Raw genomic sequence first — 18,055 nt, 5'->3', positions numbered from 1 at the left:
CAAGGGCGGTACAGTTCCCAGTCTCAGCTCCTGTTCTACCCAGCGTGTGGACGTGGACGGGTGGCTGGGTTGTCGGCGGCCCATGGTGTGGCAGAGCCGGCGAGCCCGCTGACTCCCATTCCCCCACCCGGTCCTGGTCCACGCTGGGAGGGAGCCCCTGAGCATCTGCCCCGGGCGACTGGCACTGACCTACTGGCGTTGCCAACGTGAAAACGGTGCGAAGCCCCCGCGCCCGGTTTCAATGGGCGGGGAGCTGGAGGGGGGAGGGAAGGGGTCACACATATGGCCGGGAAGCAGAGGGGTGGGGGTAGCGACAGACAGGACCAACAATGAGATGGAGAAAGACAGAAACATCGACGTGCAAAGGAGACGTACAACAGTGCATGATCTCTCTCGCATTATGGCAGGTGATTGTCGCCTGCCCGCTATTTCTGACGCTAAAGCCTTGGGATCGTTGCCCTTGGTGTTGGCGTGGAGGGGGAGGGGGGTATTGTGCTGTTTGATCGCCCCCTGCTATCCCAGGGACAGGGAGACACGGAGGCTTTTGAGACTGGTGGGCAATCACTACCAAAGTGTCTGCCCACACAGTCAGTACACCTCTCCCGCACTTGTCTCCCGCACTAAGTCACCCCCCCCCCCCCCCCCCTCCTCCCCCCCCCCCCCCCCCCCCTCCCCCCCCCCCCCCCACCTCCCCCCCCCCCCCCCCCCCCCCCCCCCCCCCTCTCCCCCCCCCCCCCCCCCCCTCCCCCCACCTCTCCCTCCCAACTCCAGTCCCATCCCGACCCCCTGGGAAACTGAAGGGAGCGACAATCAACTGCCACGGATACAAATAATGTCTTACACGAGAAAGGACAGATGCTGGTTGACAAAAAGTGAACACACGGTGCTGGAGTAACACAAAGACGCAGCAGAATTTTGGAAGCATCATCCCGTCACCCATTCTTTCTCTCCAGAGATGCTCCCTGCCCGCTGAGTGACCATGCTGATGGAATTCCCACGTATATGAAGCAGAGAGAAACATGAGTTCTACACGGATCCTCCCGACTTTTGAGAATGGATTTGGTGGTTTGTACTCCCCCTCCCTGCCCACCCACCCACCCACCCACCAAACCAGCCAGCCGGACCCCTCCTCGTTATAGCAGCGGAAGCGACATTTCCAAGAGAATGGGGCAGAGAGCTGGGGCAGGGCTGGGATGGGAGCAGGGCAGATTGGGCACACCAAAGGAACAAACAAGTTGATGGCAGCAAGGGGCAGGTGGCAGATGTCTTGTGCCCCAGCAAGGTAGACAGCTCTTCCCCCTGCTAATGCACACACAGAAAGAGAGAGATAAGAGCAGAGAACGATCCCAGCATAGCTCTGGCACTGGACGGTGCGCTTTTTCCCTTTGTCAGTCATATCAATAGATGCGGCCCCGCTGAATTCTATCTTTAACTCAAAGGCGCAGGATGGAGCTGCCTTCTTTAACACTATTGCTTCGCTGCCACCACCTCCTTGTTGCACAATGGCAGCGAGTGCAGGACCGAGATCCTGCCTAGTTTTTTTTAAGTTCTGAAATTGAATAACTTACAATACTGAATCAGAATATACTTACTGTATGAGACGCTGTCCAGCTCCTCTATTTGGTACTTAAAACAGGCCTTCATTCACGGTTGGCCCAAGAGTAACTCAGGAGAGGAACTTGGTAACTCGGGAGAGGAACTTGGTACATCGCAGAAATGAGAAGTAAACGGCAAACTTAGACATACATGTGGGAACTCGTTTAATCTCGTGAACATAAACTTGGAATCTCGTAGACAACCATGAGTGTTTTTTTTCTTTCACTCGGGATCACTCGTGGGTGGACTCGCACCGTGAGACAGGGACATAAGAAACTGCACTTGAATTTGGTGGCCTTGCACCCTGCTTAAAATGGTAGGGAAATGGATTTGAATTTCCCTACCATTTGGTGGCATTGCATCTTGCTTGAAATGGAATTTCAAGGAATAGCCGTGTCAACTGCCAGCCCACCAGCCATGAGTGAACTGCCAGCACATCCGGCTTGAGGGACTGAGCTGCCACCCCAATAATCCATTTGGACCACAATGTATATACTAGCCCTCTGGAGACCAGTCTCTTCAGCCCACAACACCCATTGGAATTGGTGGAGAGGTGGAATATTGCGTGGGGGGACCAGCCCTCCCGTGTGAACATGGGACCCAATGGGTCCCACTTATGCTAGTTTTTTTACTGCTATATTTTATTACCACATACACCATTGGCCCATTCTTAGTCACATGTGTGACCAAAAAATACAAAAAATTATGGAATACACTTCTAACTGAAAGCATTACAGGTATATCGTTTTGTGCTGTATATACGATTCATATTTTTTTCGGTTTATCAAGTGAAATTTGTACATGTTATTTATGCTGACAATGTTTGTTTTGGGTCAGAGATCAAATACGACTGGAAGCATTTTACAAACTCTGTGAATGTTAAAAAGCTGGGAAGTTCATATCTTTAGCAGACATGCATTATAGTTCCGTAGGGTAGGAAAATAGCAATAAGATTAATCTCTTACAATATTTTTAAATGTATCACTTTGTTTTTTTTTCACTTACATTTTTATTGATTTTTAAGAGATATTTTCAAAACAGTGCAACACCATCACCATAAATAAAACAAAGTAAGAAAAACAGCAATCAAAATAAAAAAACAAGTAGATGGGGGGGAAAAAAAGTAAATAAATAAAAAAAATTGGAATAAGACCGTGTGGTTCACTTACCAAATTAAAAAAAGAAAAACCATTACATTGATTAGTTATCTGGAGATAATTCAACATTCATACAAACATACCATCTAGTTCTATATAACACAATCTTCCCATATCTAGCTTGGCATTTATCTAATTGGTGTCATGGCTCAAATAAACAGTCCGTTTTTCCCAAATCTTCTCAAATGAATTCTCCTTGACTCTCAAGGAATATGTCAATTTCTCCATATTAAAGATGTCTCGCACAATTTCTAATGTATCACTTTGTGATGAAATCTTGTCACGTGTGTGACATTTTGGGTTCGCTTCCCACAGAATGGGCCTATTTACTATATTTCATGGCTAGCAGTCACAGGTTCTTCAGAGAAGGATTTCATGCAGACATCGTCATCTGTATTTATGAACTTGCTCATTGATACAGAAGCACCTCTGTTGCTGACCCAATCAAGTTTGCCACACACAACCTCACTACTTGGTGCATTGGCTGATGGAAAACCTTTTGGCCAAATTAAGAGCTAAGATGCTTAAGAATGGTGAGGCAAAACCTGTTCTAACTTACAGACCTGTTCAATAATTTGTCGCTGGTCGTTTAGCTCTTCCAGTTTCTCCAGGAGTTCCTGTTCTCTGATGAGCTGGTGATTTTCTACATGTAACGCCACATAAAGCCTTTGGATCTGGTCTTTCACACTGTCCATCTCTGTAGACTGCTCGCTGCTCACATGGTCTATGGTATTGGATGGAAAACATTCAAAAATGAATTAACACGCAAGTCCAAGCAATCAGATCAGCTGTGTGGGAAGGAAATGCAGATGCCGGTTTAAACCGAAGATGGACACAAACAGCTGGAGTAAGTCTGCCGGACAGGCAGCATCTCTGGAGAGATGTAATGGATGACGTTTCGGGTTGAGATCCTTCTTCAGACTAGTTCGTGAAAAGGGAAAGCAAGAGCTATAGACGAAGATGTAGAGAGATAAAGAACAATGAATGAAGAAAGATGTGCAAAAAAGTAACATTGAGAGAAAGGACAAATGAAAGATATGCAAATTCTTTTTCTCATTGTTACATTTTTTGCACATCTTTCTTCATTCATTGTTCTTTATCTTGCTACATCACCGTCTATGTCTCTCGTCAGTCGGATCAACTGATCAGTTTTCCAAAACTCATAATACAATGAATCTTTGATTACTAAAGAAACGCAAAAACACAAGGGAATTGAGATTTCCTGAGTGGTGGCCAGATACTGCAATATGATATATCTATCAAAAAACCAAGGGAGCCTAGATTTAATGTCACATGAAAACATCAAAATAGGGCTCCTAGAAACACAAGAAAACACAGATACTGTTTAAAAAAAAAAGTGCTGGAGCAACTCATTGGTTCAGGCAGCATCTCTGGAGGACGCAGATAGATGGCGTTTTGGGTTCACAGTGTCCTCTTATTCAGGATGGCTTAGATCAACACAAAATCATCCGGCCCGCAGGCGGATATTTTTTCCCGTAATCATCCGAGCTCCGAGTGCCGAGCTCTGGTTGTACCGCATCCTGCGCAAAGCCGCCGGCACGGCCGCGCACCTTCTGTGAACACGTTTAAGAAAGAACTGCAGATGTTGGAAAAATCGAAGGTAGACAAAAATGCTGGAGAAACTCAGCGGGTGAGGCAGCGTCATGCAATCCTTGCATGTCTCACCCGCTGAGTTTCTCCAGCATTTTTGTCTACCTGTGAACACGTGATTTGATGCCTGCCATCCGGGGCCGGATCCATGTGTACACGTGATAGATGTGGCCCACCATCCGCTCACAGACATACGTTCTGGCCCCTAGACAGAAAGGTTGCCAACCCCTGGCTTAGAAGGTGAGATCAAACCTCTGGGATGGGCTTAGATCTGCAGCCTTCTAATACAGAGGCTGGAGTTGACATGGAACAATGAACAACACCACCTCCCTTGCTCTTAATAGGGACCCTAATTTCAGTGACAATAGTTGCTTCTAAATATAGCCAAGGTTTTTTAAATTGAAGTATTACATATAATGGGCTGTTCTATAACGCCATCTATCTGTGTCCTCCAGAGATGCTGCCTGAACCACTGAGTTACTCCAGCACTTTTTTTTTGTAAACCAGTATCTGTGTTTTCATGTGTTTCTGGAGATGGCATGTAAAGAAATAGAACTGCGTTAGCAGTGGCTATTGCTTAAACCCTAAAACAGGTGGCAGCTTTCAAAATTTTCAAAACCACAGGTAATGTGCTCAGATCTGCAACTGGCATTTGTAAACATATGTATTCATCTATATATCGACTTTAACAAATTGTATGGAAATGACATATAATGTTCCATGCGGAAATAAATGATGGTATTTGAATCGATTGCTCTTGGTCAGTGAAATTCAAATCTTTACACTAAAGCTTGGAATGACAATCATGTTCTAATGTTATATCATAACCTTGGTTTCTCATGACCTCACAGACCTTCTGTTTTCTTCTTAAAGTCCTCTTTCTGCAGCAAATATACTTTCAACATATCTTATTATTTGTGGATAACGTGAATCGTGTGAATTCTTAATCTGATACTAGAATTATTTGATCTTTTCAAAGAACGGAATGTTACAATTTGGTCTGGAATTCATTGCTATTCTTTCAGTGTTAGCCTGTTGTGTAGAGTATCAGTGTGTGACAGCTATACCTTTCCGCATGCAATGCTTTCAGCGCCAAAGACCCAGGTTCGATCCTGACCTCAGGTGCTGTCTGAGTAGAGTTTGCACATTCTCTCAATGATCATGTGGTTTTCCTCTGGATGCTCTGTTTTCCTTCCACATGCCAAAGACGTGTGGGTTTGTAGTTTAATTGGCCTCTAAAAATTGCCCCTAATGTGCAGGGAGTGGATGCGAAAGTGGGATATTGTCAACTGTTGATCAATGTTCAGTGTGGATTCGATGGGCCGAAGAGCCTGTTTCCATGCAAGATCTCTAAAAAAATGAAGCTTCTACTTCTACTTAAACTTGACCCATAACTAATTTTCTTTCTGACCTGAATCATTAATTCCTGAAATTAATCTAATCCAACAGTAAAGCTTCACATGAACTCTCTCTCTCCTCTTGCACCATGCCAACATGATCATTTACTAGGAGCATGTTGATAGGCTATCTGATGATATTTGCTCCCCTCAGAGGAGCTACAGCCAACTGCAGTGTTGCTCTCTGACCCAAAAATGAACCAACCCACCCTCAGTGGATCAAAAGAGAAGACCTTGAAGCAATGAAACAGCAAATATGTGCATGCAGCTATATCTTTTTGCATACCAAAATATCCCAACGCACTTCACAGAAATTAACATGGTCAAACGTAGAGTTATACAGAACATCCTTCATTGAAGGCAATAAAGTCTCAACTGATTGATGTCTGTGTCTGGTACAACGAGTGCACACAATTATCAAAGGTCCTCTTCCATTTTTATACATTGCAATGTGCAAACCCGTATTAAGACTTGTTTGAACTGAACAAAACACTGAACATATTAAACGTCACACATTTATACTTGTCAAGAGAGTGCATCATCAACAGATATGATATAAGGATTCTGATGCTGGCTGCCAAAGCAGATAGAATATTTGCATTTAATGATTTGAATTCAGTCATATAAACTTAGACCTTATTCTAGCACTTTATCAGAGGTAGTTGAGGCTGGGATTATCCCTTCGCTTAAGAAACAGTTGGTCAGGTACATGGATAGGACAGGTTTGGAGGGTTATGGACCAGGCGCAGGCAAGTGGGACTAGGATAGCTGGGACATGTTGGCCGGTGTGGGCGAGTTGGGCCGAGGGGCCTGTTTCCACACTGTATCACTCTATGACTGTGACTCTATCAGACAGAATATGGGCATGAAGCATGTGCAAATATCACCAGGGAAGTGACTGAAAAGAAAGTTTTTGATGAACTAACAATCTAAACTGGTTCAAGTAAATAGAAACATGTATAATTTTGGAATATAGCTAGTATTTGTTGCAACATTGCTTCATAATTGTAAGATTAGAGCTTTTCTTTTTTTGTGTGAACTCAGAATGCACACAATGTGTAGTGGAAATCTGATCTATTTCTCCCCAAATAGTACTGGGCACGGATTGATGGAAATGTGCAAGAATCTGATTATTGATCTTTTTGGGTTATATTGGAGATGGTGCAAAGACAAATAAACAGAGCCGATTCAAATCAACCAGCAGTCTAAAGAAGGGTCTTGACCCAAAACATCACATATCCATGTTCTCCAGGGATGCTGCCTGACCTGCTGAGTTACTCCAGCACTCTGTGTCCAAGTTCTCCAGAGATGCTGCCTGACCCACTGAGTTACTCCAGCACTCTGTGTCCAAGTTCTCCAGAGATGCTGCCTGACCCGCTGAGTTACTCCAGCACTCTGTGTCCATGTTCTCCAGGGATGCTGCCTGACCCGCTGAGTTACTCCAGCACTCTGTGTCCAAGTTCTCCAGAGATGCTGCCTGACCCGCTGAGTTACTCCAGCACTCTGTGTCCATGTTCTCCACAGATGCTGCCTGACCTGCTGAGTTACTCCAGCTCTTTGTGTCCTTTCCAGCAGCAGAACAGATGAGATGGTTTATTAACCACATAACTGACATTGAAAGAAACATTTTCCGTATTGAGAAATACTGAGCAATGTAATTTGGAGATTGAGATGGTTCAGTTTTGGGATGATTTGTAAAAAAGGAAATCAAACAATGAGCATGAGACAGGAGGTCATGTGAATGTCATAAGGTTTGCTTTCTTTAGGAAAAGGTTACAAAGACCACTAAACATCATGAATAAAAATATCTTGTCCAAACTACTATCAAGAAACGTTTCTTACCTTTTTTCGGAGGTATTACAGAATACTTTGTCTCATTAATAACTAATTGAAAGTTATTTGTTAGCAGAACATACATTGGAGTGGAGGCAGAAACTCTGGTGCCATCTGCAGGAAAACAATAACATAATTGAAAGTTAAATCATTCTAATAAAATATAAATCTGTGAACTCTTATTACTCTCTTTCTTTACTCATTATACAGCATGCAATGTGTAGGAAGGAACTGCAGATGCCGGTTTGAAACCGAAGATAGACACAAAATGCTGGAGTAACTATGCGGGTCAGGCAGCATCTCTGGAGAGAAGGAACGGATGACGTTTCGGGTGGAGACGGTTCTGAAGAAGGGTCGAGACCCGAAACATCACCCATTTCTTCTCTCCAGAGATGCTGCCTGTCCCGCTGAGTTACTCCAGCATTTTGTGTCTATACAGCAGTCATAACAGAACAGCATTGTTGACCCCACTGTGGAAATGCAGCATCTCAGCCCACAATTTTATTCAGGCCATAGCTGTTCGATACACACCTAGGTAGAATCCACACACTAATTCTACATGAATCAATGCATATCCACGCATATTTGCTTGTTAATTAATGGAGATTAGCACGATTCATCAGAGTTGAGACAAACATCTGGCTGACGAATGACAATATTGTGAATTCGATCAGTTAACTACTAGCGATGTTACAAAAGTTACCTTCAGCGGCGCTGCAGTTCCGCCACTGGCCATGTGTGCGACTTTGCCGCCTTTGAGGGGGGGGGGGGGGGGGGGGGGGGGGGTGGGTGGCGGGATTAAAATCCAGTTTTCTACTGCCTGTAGGAGGTGGATTTCCTCGGGCTGCTAGCTGCTGAAGAATAATCGATCAGACTTCCGTTCTGGATTTTATATAATATATAAATTGTGAGACAATTTAATAATTAGATTAAAATAAAAAGCGACTTCTATCGCCCTCAACGCCTACATCGTGACGGATTGCAAGAGCGGGACAAAACAAAGGGTAAGTAATTTATTTTACATATAAACTTGCTTCTTGGGATGGCTTTAATCTAATTTTATGTTGCGAAAATGTGATTTGGGCCCCATACGAACAGTGTTTTTTCAGCCGATATGGAGTTCAAATTCATCGCAAATGCAACATTCCAATCGATCACGTTCCAGAAAAACCCACTTGCAAGATGATTTAAATGCTCTTTTTTTTGGACAAACATGTCATAAGAGCATCTAAATCATCTATATTTCGTGTTATTGTCTATCCATAGTCAATATTCTTATACTAAATATCAGTTTTAGTCCCATGTATTGTGCAAAAGAATTGAGTGGATGTGTAGGTATGTTACAAAACCTACCTGAATCGTCATTGGGAATCTGCCCAAAGCCATGTCCGCGATTTTGGCGCTGTTTGGAGGGGGCGGGTTTAAAACACGATTTTTACTAGGCTGTTCTAATCGCAGATGTTCAGCCTAGTAAATCATTAACGAAAAATCGCTGCAAGACCCGGTCGCAAAAGGTATTATTAGTTTTATAGGCCTTGATAATATAGTTATAATAGTTTTAAAATTACTCTCTCATTCCGCAACCTCTCGCAGCCCCAGGGTTTTATAAAGCAAACAATTAAAAGTATGTACCTTATTTTTACATTAAATGGGGCATATATATAACCCTGTAATTAAAGTTATCTATAGCGAGTAGTTCATTTTGGGCTTTTTATATCCCGCAGTATTTTTCTCGGCATTTGAGGGCACTAATCCAGCGCGATGTGAACATTCTAAACCAGCGCGTTCACATGAACCCACTAGAAAGCCAATTTAAATGGGCATTTATTTACAGCAATTGAACACTAAATTCCTTCCATTTGGCCTATAAATTAATGTAAATTAGATATAAAAATCATGTTATATTGTGAATTATTTGTGAATAATCTTTGGACACTTAGGCTATTTAAAAATGTTAATCTTTCCTTAAGAAATGGGCTTTTGACTATCCAAGATCACAGCTTTTTTGTAATGTCCATTGAAAATCAATAGGGAACAAGATGCTAATTTCCGAGTATGAAAATTGCCATAACTTTTTTAATACTTGAGATATGAAAGTGAATTTGGTGTCAAATTAAACTTATTGTTATGCTTTATCTGATGGGATAAATTGCAGACTTGATTTTTAAAATCTCAAAATTTTGTAACATTGCTAGGATGTGTCTAGATTAACTTATGCAAATTAAACATTAAGTTCCTTCCATCTGGGATATAAATTCATGACAGTGAGATTTAAAAAGCATGTTATATTGTGAATTCTTCTGTGAATGGGATTTGTTTGTTATTTGAATAATGCCCCTGTCCCACTTTGGAAACCTGAACGGAAATCCCTGGAGACTTTGCGCCCCACCCAAGGTTTCCGTGCAGTTCCTGGAGGTTGCAGGTGGTTGCCGGAGGTTGCAAGTAGTGGAAGCAGGTAGGGAGACTGACAAAAACCTCCGGAAGCCTTGGTTGAGCTGTGCCTATCAGTCACCTGTGGGAGCTACACCAGGTGGCGTCATGGTAATTTCCACTCATTAGAGGGGACTGTGGAAGATTATTTTACAACATAAAATAACTACTGTACTATGCATATAGTACTCCAACTACTGTATATGCATATCGATAAAGTAGTGAATCTCTGATTTTATAGGGATAGGCTTCTTTTAATCATATAAACGTAATTGCCTATGACAACACCTGGCAGGGTTGCAGTATTTCTCCCACTCTGTCTGGCTTATGGGAGCCAGAGGCACTCCAGTCCTTTCCTGTAATATTCCGTTGGCTCCAGAAGGGAGCAAGGACTCTGAGTCACTACCAGGTGCAATCTGTTTGATAAATGATGATACCAACAGAACTCCAATCTGCAGCTAGTCTTGGTTTGGCTGCTAAAGGAAGCAGCCTGACAACCCCAAGTCGGGGCAAAGTCATAGCCAAGTCTTGGGACTTCTATGGCAGATGTGATTGGGCTTTGTCCCAATTAGAACATCTGATGAATCAAATTATAACACAAGGAATGCTCCGTCTTACGAAGGCATGTCAGGCAGCAGCTCCTGGTTCAGGGTTGCAAATTTCCCTCCCACTCAGATGCAAGGAGTGGTGGAGATGGTGCCAAAGTATATGCACATATGCCTGAAGCAGCTCCTGGTTCAGGGTTGCAATTTTCTTCCCACTTGGATAAGCGTAGTGATGGAGATGGCGCCAAAGTATGTGCACACATGCCTGAGGCAGCTCCTGGTTCAGGATTGCATAAGTCCTCCCACTTGGATGTATAAAGTGATGGAGATGGAGCCATATATATTATGCTCCGTATTACGGAAGCATGCACAGGCAGTTCAGGTCATAAGCCTGTAGCTGCCCTGGTTTCAGGGTTCGTATTTTCCTCCCACCTGAAAGACTATCGGAGATGGTGTCACAAAATATGCTCGGTGTTATGGAAGCATGCACAGACAGTCCGAGGCATACGGATATTGCAACGCCTGGTTCAGGGTGCAATTTTCTCCCACTCTAAGAGAGTGTCAGAGATCAGTATGGACTGACTCCAAACATGACCCTGAACATGACTATATGTCGGGATCCCATGCTTTAATGCATGATTTATGACAATTGCATGAGGAACAGCTGTGCGCTCTTACCGCTATTCCCTCGTGGACGGACAAGCCACTACAAGAGAAGTTGACCAGCGGCATCAGCTATCTAACAGAAATGACAAGCATGACAGACAGGGCCTGCAAATGGAACTTCACTGAAGCTCCAACAAAGAAAATTGACCTGGGGTTAGAGACGCTGGTAAGTAAGGTCTCGTTATTAACTTCAGTTAACTCCGAAATGAAGCAGTCTGTCGGCCCAGGTTGGGTTTACTGTCAGCATGGGCTGTCTAGTCATTTTTCACTGTCTCTGGGATAAGATCAGCTTGATGTAGAGACATTGGCAAGGTGCCTTGCATAGTAACTTCTGTAAGTTCTAAGTAGGAACAGCTGGGTTACCTGGATCAGGGTAGACCATCATGGAACTGACTGGCCATACAAGTCATAGTGACCAGGGAAGCACTGCTTCATCATCTGTGATTGAGGTTATCAGACTGCTCAATAGAATAAGTAGTATCTCAACATATCCTTTATTCTCCTCCGTTAGTAGAGTTCCTGGTTCATTGGAATCATCTTTGCCACCCTCTCTGGGACAGGTAGTTACCAGCAAGAAGCTCGTCTGGCATATAATAAAACTTTATCTGACCTGCGATTTCATGTTGTGAATCAACAATGTATTTATAATAATCCATAAACTCTCAATACCAGCATTCCTGATTGAGTGGCGGGTCAAAGAAATTGTATTGTGCACTGGCGACTTAGACATGTGATTTCAGTCAAAGGACTGCGAGGTAATTCCTGAATCGGCCTTGCATTATACAAATCTCCATTCTGAAGGAAAACGGTGAGTATTCATGGCGACTCTTAGTCAAGAGTTGACAGGGAACTTGTATTCCCACATCTAAGGGAGACTGTGGTTTCAGCTCTATTCATTAGCTGCTGATTATATATTATCAGCGATATGTATGAATTAGATAATACATCTTCTGCGGGTAGGAAAGCCAAAAAAAATTCCGTCCGTAGGATGAATAGAGGAACAGCGGTTTCGAGTGCAGCTCATCCGAGGATGAGTGGTCTGGCCAATGAGTAGAGGGGTATATTTCTGATGCTTCTCAAGATTACAGAAACATGGTGCAGGCCAAATCGGGCTAGCATTAGACTAATCGGATTATGGGTTTACTTACCCAGTTTAAGATGGCTGATTGGGTTTCTGAAATTTAACTGACTCAGAGAATCGATCTTGTAGTTGCATACTCTGTCATATCTACACACATAAGGCACAGATTCTGCTGTTTTGATAACAAAGCTAGTGGTGAAAGCCTATGCTGCCCTTCTCAGATTAATAGGCATTATGTCATCTAGTTTTAGGTATTATGCAAAATTGCAAATGATAAAACTTATGAGTTGTCGGTAGATATCTTTTGCGATATTACGAATGAGGCAACATGAAATTTAACAGTGCCAATTTGCCTATTCAACCACGCCATGGTAGGCGGCTGAAGCAACTCTTATTTACTCATTGACGTGTGACGGCTGGGACAGCCTGTCTTCTCGGGCAGCTAGCTCTGCACGATTGTATGAGAACCTTGTGAACAACATATGCGAGTCAATTCTATACGGAAGCAACAGGTTTGTGTGGCTTCCAGTTTGAGCCTAGAGGAACTTATACGACAGCACAATTGACATTGCTTGTGCGGTATTATCATTTCTGTAGTACCATAAGTGGGATATAAATTATTGGTTCTTTACCCACTAATCTCTAACATTATGCAGGTTGTCTTTTATTTGACCACTCTAATAGCCTACACTCAGTGTAACGTGTGCTGTATATCAGTAAATTGTTATGCAAATATTCCTCTAATTTTCCTAATGGGACCAGTATCTTAAGATGATTATGCTTTCAGCAACTGATCACAGCATAAAAAAAACACAGCTTTTACTCAATCTCTGGCTTAGTCTCAACGTGATACTAACGTGATACAGCAGGGAGGTTCTACTGCAGTTGTACAGGGTCTTGGTGAGACCACACCTGGAGTATTACGTACAGTTTTGGTCTCCTAATCTGAGGAAAGACATTCTTGCCATAGAGGGAGTACAGAGAAGGTTCACCAGACTGATTCCTGGGATGTCAGGGCTTTCATATTAAGAAAGACTGGATAGACTCGGCTTGTACTCACTAGAATCTAGAAGATTGAGGGGGGATCTTATAGAAACTTACAAAATTCTTAAGAGGTCAGACAGGCTAGATGCAGGAAGATTGTTCCCGATGTTGGGGAAGTCCAGAACAAGGGGTCACAGTTTAAGGATAAGGGGGAAATCTTTTAGGACCGAGATGAGAAAAACATTTTTCACACAGTGGTGAATCTGTGGAATTCTCTGCCACAGAAGGTAGTTGAGGCCAGTTCATTGGCTATATTTAAGAGGGAGTTAGATGTGGCCCTTGTGGCTAAAGGGATCAGGGGGTATGGAGAGAAGGCAGGTGCAGGATACTGAGTTGGATGATCAGCCATGATCATATTGAATGGCGGTGCAGGCTTGAAGGGCTGAATGGCCTACTCCTGCACCTATTTTCTATGTTTCTCTATTAGGGTAGCTTGTTATAGAAATAATCTTATAAGCAAATGAGCACGATTGCGTACATTTGAGATTGACAGCATATCCACCAGAGCAGAGATTAAGGATGTCATTAGGTATACAAGTGCACTCAGTTGCTGGTGCCTATGAAATGGAAGATAGTTATTTTGTTATTCAATAGTCTCAAAACATTGCTGATGGCTCATTAGCAACCAATAGATTGGATTTCCCTTTCATCATACAGCATGAGGTTTATATAGTGCAGGTTTATAAATTATAAATTTGGTGGAATATATCTGGATATTTGCAGATAGCTTTATGCACATTGCTGCATAAGATATTGTCTAACTCAACTGTGTATTGGGACTACAGGCCAGTTTAGAGCAATGGCCATGTATGCAAGTTAGCATCATGATATTAATAACTCATGTTTTTTCCTACCATTAATGGTTTATTTGTTTAAGTGTTTCACACCCAGATTCTGTCTGCATGAAATCACAGAGCTTTGAAATCTTCACGTAGTCACTCACGTGACTTCGAAATAAAATAGAAAGATTAAACGAGAACTTACCGTTTGAAGTTTGATCTTTATTTTATGAGAAGTTGAAGTGAGGGATTACGTGCCCTCCACTTCCAACCCTATTCTCATAAAGATCATTCGGTAGTTCTAGCTCTTTAATCTTTCTATAGCTTAGGTCAGCAACTATTCTGTGGTTTCATACAGCTACTTTGAAGATTGATGCGCATGCGGACTGGCGGGCTTCTTCACATAATCCCTCACTGCAACTTCTCATAAAATAAAGATCAAACTTCAAACGGTAAGTTCTCGTTTAATCTTTCTATTTTTTTAGTAACCAAAGTTATCAACGTATAATTTTTTGCATGTTGGAAAACAAAATATAGTGGCACAGCTGGTGGACTTGCTGACTCACACACCAGAGATCTGTGTTTGATCCTGCCCTAGGGCACTGTCTGTGTTGAATTTGCACATTCTCCCTACAAGGATGGGTTTCCTCCCACATCCCAAAGACGCATTGACTTTGTAGGTTAACTTTTCTGTAAAATTGCCCCGAATGTGTAGGGAGTGGGTGAGGAAAGTGGGATGACAGCTTATGTGAATGGGTAGACTAAAATGTTGGAGAAACTCAGCGGATGAGGCAGCATCTATGGAGTGAAGGAAATAGGCGACGTTTCGGGTCAAGACCCTTCTTCAGACTGATGTGAGGGTGGAGGGGAGGGGGGCGGGGTAGCGGGAATAGGAAAGGAAGAGGCGGAGACAGTGGGCTGAGGGAGAGCTTGGAAGGGGAGAGGAAGCAGCGACTACCTGAAATTGGAGAAGACAATGTTCTTATTATTTCTTGGGGTGTAAATTGCCCAAGCGAAATATGAGGTGCTGCTCTTCCAATTTACGGTGGGCCTCACTCTGGCCATGGAGGAGGACCCAGGACAGAAAGGTTGGATTCGGAATGGGAGGGGGAGTTGAAGTGCTGAGCCACCGGGACATCAGGTTGGTTATTGCAAACTGAGAGGAGGGCGATCGCCAAGACTACGCTTGGTCTCACCGATGTAGAGCAGCTGACACCTAGAGCAGCGGATGCAATAGATGAGATTGGAGGAGGTACAGGTGAACCTCTGCGCACCTGGAAAGACTGCTTGGGTCATTGAATGGAGTCAAGGGGGGAGGTAAAGTGACAAGTGTAGCATTTCATGCGGTTGCAAGGGAAAGTGCCAGGAGATGGGTTGGTTTGGGTGGGAAGGAACAAATTGACCAGGGAAAGCCGACGGGAGGAGATGAGAAAATGTGGCCAGTGGTGAGATCCCGTTGGTATGAGAAAAAAGCCGGAGCAAATCGGCGGATGCGGCAGCATTTATGGAGCGAAGGAATAGGCGACGTTTCGGATCGAGACCCTTCTTCAGACTCATCGGGGAGGGGGGGGGGGGGGGCGGGAAAAAGAAAGGAAGATGCGGAGGCAGTAGACTGTGGGAGAGCAGGGAATGGGACGGGAAGGAGGGTGAAAGCAAGGACTCCCTGAAATTGGAGTAGCCAATGTTCATACCGCTGGGGTGTAAACTAGCAAAGCAAAATATGAGGTGCTGCTCCTCCAATTTTCCTGCACTTGGTCTCACCGAGGCTGATCATACACTGAATAATCCAACCACATTTTAGTTTGGAAGTGGAAAGAAATAATAGAAATTGCATTAATTGCAACGTGCAAAAAGAGTTGAGATATAATTTTGCTGCATGTCATTGTGGTATATATCATGTCTTGATTGGTGAATATGTTTCGTTTTTGACTTTATTTGAAGCCAAAATAATATGTGAATGCTTCATTGAGCATAATTCCGACTGGTAACTACGCACTTCGTCCAAGCACATTATCGCACGTGTCATGCAAGCCGTCTTAAATGACCACCTAAACAGCCATTTGGCAACCTAAAAAGTTGCCTAGGTTGCCCGGCTGGAAACAGGAAAAAAAGTTAAGTGAGAGCCCTGATTAGGAATGTTTACCATGTCCACGTCCCATGAGAGAAATACAAACAAAATAAAATTTCTGCTACCAACTGGATGCTTCGCCAATAAAATTCGATACAATCATTTCTCCACCAAATATTTTGTTCATTATTTATTTCAGACTGAACAGATGACACAAAGGATAAGTGTCGAGGTTTTGAAGGGAGCTGATGTTTTTGATTCCGAAGGGAAGATCAGTCAATGACTTTTTATAAACTGCTCTGAATTTCCAGCTGCAAATACTTTGCCGAGATACTTTCATCAATTAATTTATTGCCTACATTGGGACACTTTTGATTCGAGGACAAAATTACCCATCTCGACATAATGTAACCATTAATTAGCATTCAGTCCCACTGATCAGATTTCATTAAATATCTACGATTACATTTATTAAAATTTATAAAAATACATTTCTTCTTGAGCCATCAATCACAGCAAAAATAAAATCAAAGTGCTTTTAAATTGCCGCTTAGTTTGCAGGACTAAAGCATATGACTGTCATTGATCCAAATCATTATCATTTTGTAAAGTCTTCATAGCTAAACCCCACAGCGTCAGGCTAGAGAGGAAAGGTCCTTCATTAGCTCGATATGAAACGCTGGGTGTGTGATTTCCAAAGGGCACATTGATGTGAATGTCCAAGCTAGTAAGTGATGATCGCACAGTCGAGGAGTTTTGGGAAGAGTCTTCAGTCCGTGGATTACTGTCAACAGCGTCTGCATTGGGCTGTTGGGAAACTGGAGGCTTGTGTGTTTTGGCAGAGCCCAAGACCATCTTATTCTGATGGTCATCCACTTGCTGCACAAGCGAATTGTATTCAGAATGAGAACTTTCATGCGCGGGTGCTGACTGGTCTGGCGCTCCAATAGAAGGCTCCTCTTGGTCATCTCGAAGCTTATCTAAAGGAGATACAGGCAACAAGTCAACTTGCATAACCTGGCTGAGCGGCTCGGAGTTTGGAGATCTTTGCTCTGCAGAATGTTGATAACTTTCATCGGGGCTATCAGTTTCCTCGTTTCTTACTTCATGGTCTCCATTGTATCTGCAGTGCATTCGTTTGTGTCGGTGTAGAACGGCAGAGCGGGTGAAGCATTTACCACACGTCTCACAGTTGTATGGCCTCTCGCCAGTATGTGTTCGGACATGGCGACGCAAGTCGCCAGAACCGGCAAACCGTTTCCCTGCAAGATAAAATTAAAATAACTTAACATATTACATTATTCAGCTTCCCATGACTTTGCTTTTCATATGTTTCTAAGAAACCTCCTTCCACAACTGAGATCAGTTTAGCTGTGGTGTTCATTGAAAGAGCAATAATAAATAAGGAAATAGTGCTGCTCGTATTTTATGAAAAGGTCAACTACAGGCAAATAGGACCAGCTAAGAGGGCGGCACGGTAGCGCAGTGGTAGAGTTACTGCCTTAAAGCGCCATTGACCCAGGTTACACCCTGAGCATGAGAGCTGTCTGTACGGAGTTTGTACGTTCTTCCCGTGACCTGCGTGGGTTTTCTCCAGGTGCTCCGGCTTCCTCCTACACTCCAAAGACGTACAGGTTTGTACGTTAATTGGCTTTTGTAAAATTAGAAATTGACCCTGTAAGATAGTGGTAAGTGCAGGCATCGCTGGTTGGCGCGAACTGGGTGGGCCGAAGGGCCTGTTTCCACGCTGTATCTCTAAACTAAACTAAACTAGACGGGCATCTTGGTTGCCATGGACAAGTTGAGCTGAAGAACCCTTTTCCACACTATATGGCCATGTGTCTGCCA

The 18,055-nt window shown here is 43.3% G+C and overlaps 2 protein-coding genes across 7 annotated transcripts in view; both read right to left on the bottom strand.

Moving 5' to 3' along the window:
• LOC129697128 (calcium uniporter protein, mitochondrial-like) overlaps positions 1–7,856 on the bottom strand; it is a 35,111-nt gene extending 27,255 nt beyond the window's left edge. The window contains exons 1-2 of the mRNA XM_055635410.1: positions 7,604–7,856; positions 3,317–3,477 (exon numbers count right to left, since the gene is read on the bottom strand). Coding sequence (XP_055491385.1) covers positions 3,317–3,477; positions 7,604–7,679 — 237 coding nt within the window. The 5' untranslated portion in view covers positions 7,680–7,856. The remainder of the gene's footprint in view (positions 1–3,316; positions 3,478–7,603) is intronic.
• Positions 7,857–15,869: 8,013 nt separating this feature from the next.
• The window catches only part of zbtb49 (zinc finger and BTB domain containing 49), a 40,996-nt gene continuing 38,810 nt past the window's right edge, over positions 15,870–18,055 (bottom strand). For 3 of the 6 annotated variants that reach the window (XM_055644701.1, XM_055644709.1, XM_055644736.1), the window contains one exon: positions 15,875–17,469. In XM_055644701.1, the coding sequence (XP_055500676.1) occupies positions 16,787–17,469 (683 nt within the window). In that variant the 3' untranslated portion in view covers positions 15,875–16,786. Of the gene's footprint in view, positions 17,470–18,055 lie in introns of all 6 variants that reach the window. The other 3 variants (XM_055644718.1, XM_055644745.1, XM_055644727.1) reach the window with 2 other exon arrangements.

Source organism: Leucoraja erinacea, chromosome 1, assembly GCF_028641065.1.
Source record: "Leucoraja erinacea ecotype New England chromosome 1, Leri_hhj_1, whole genome shotgun sequence".
Taxonomy (NCBI): Eukaryota; Metazoa; Chordata; class Chondrichthyes; order Rajiformes; family Rajidae; genus Leucoraja; species Leucoraja erinaceus.
This window is presented reverse-complemented; position numbering and strand designations above follow the sequence as displayed.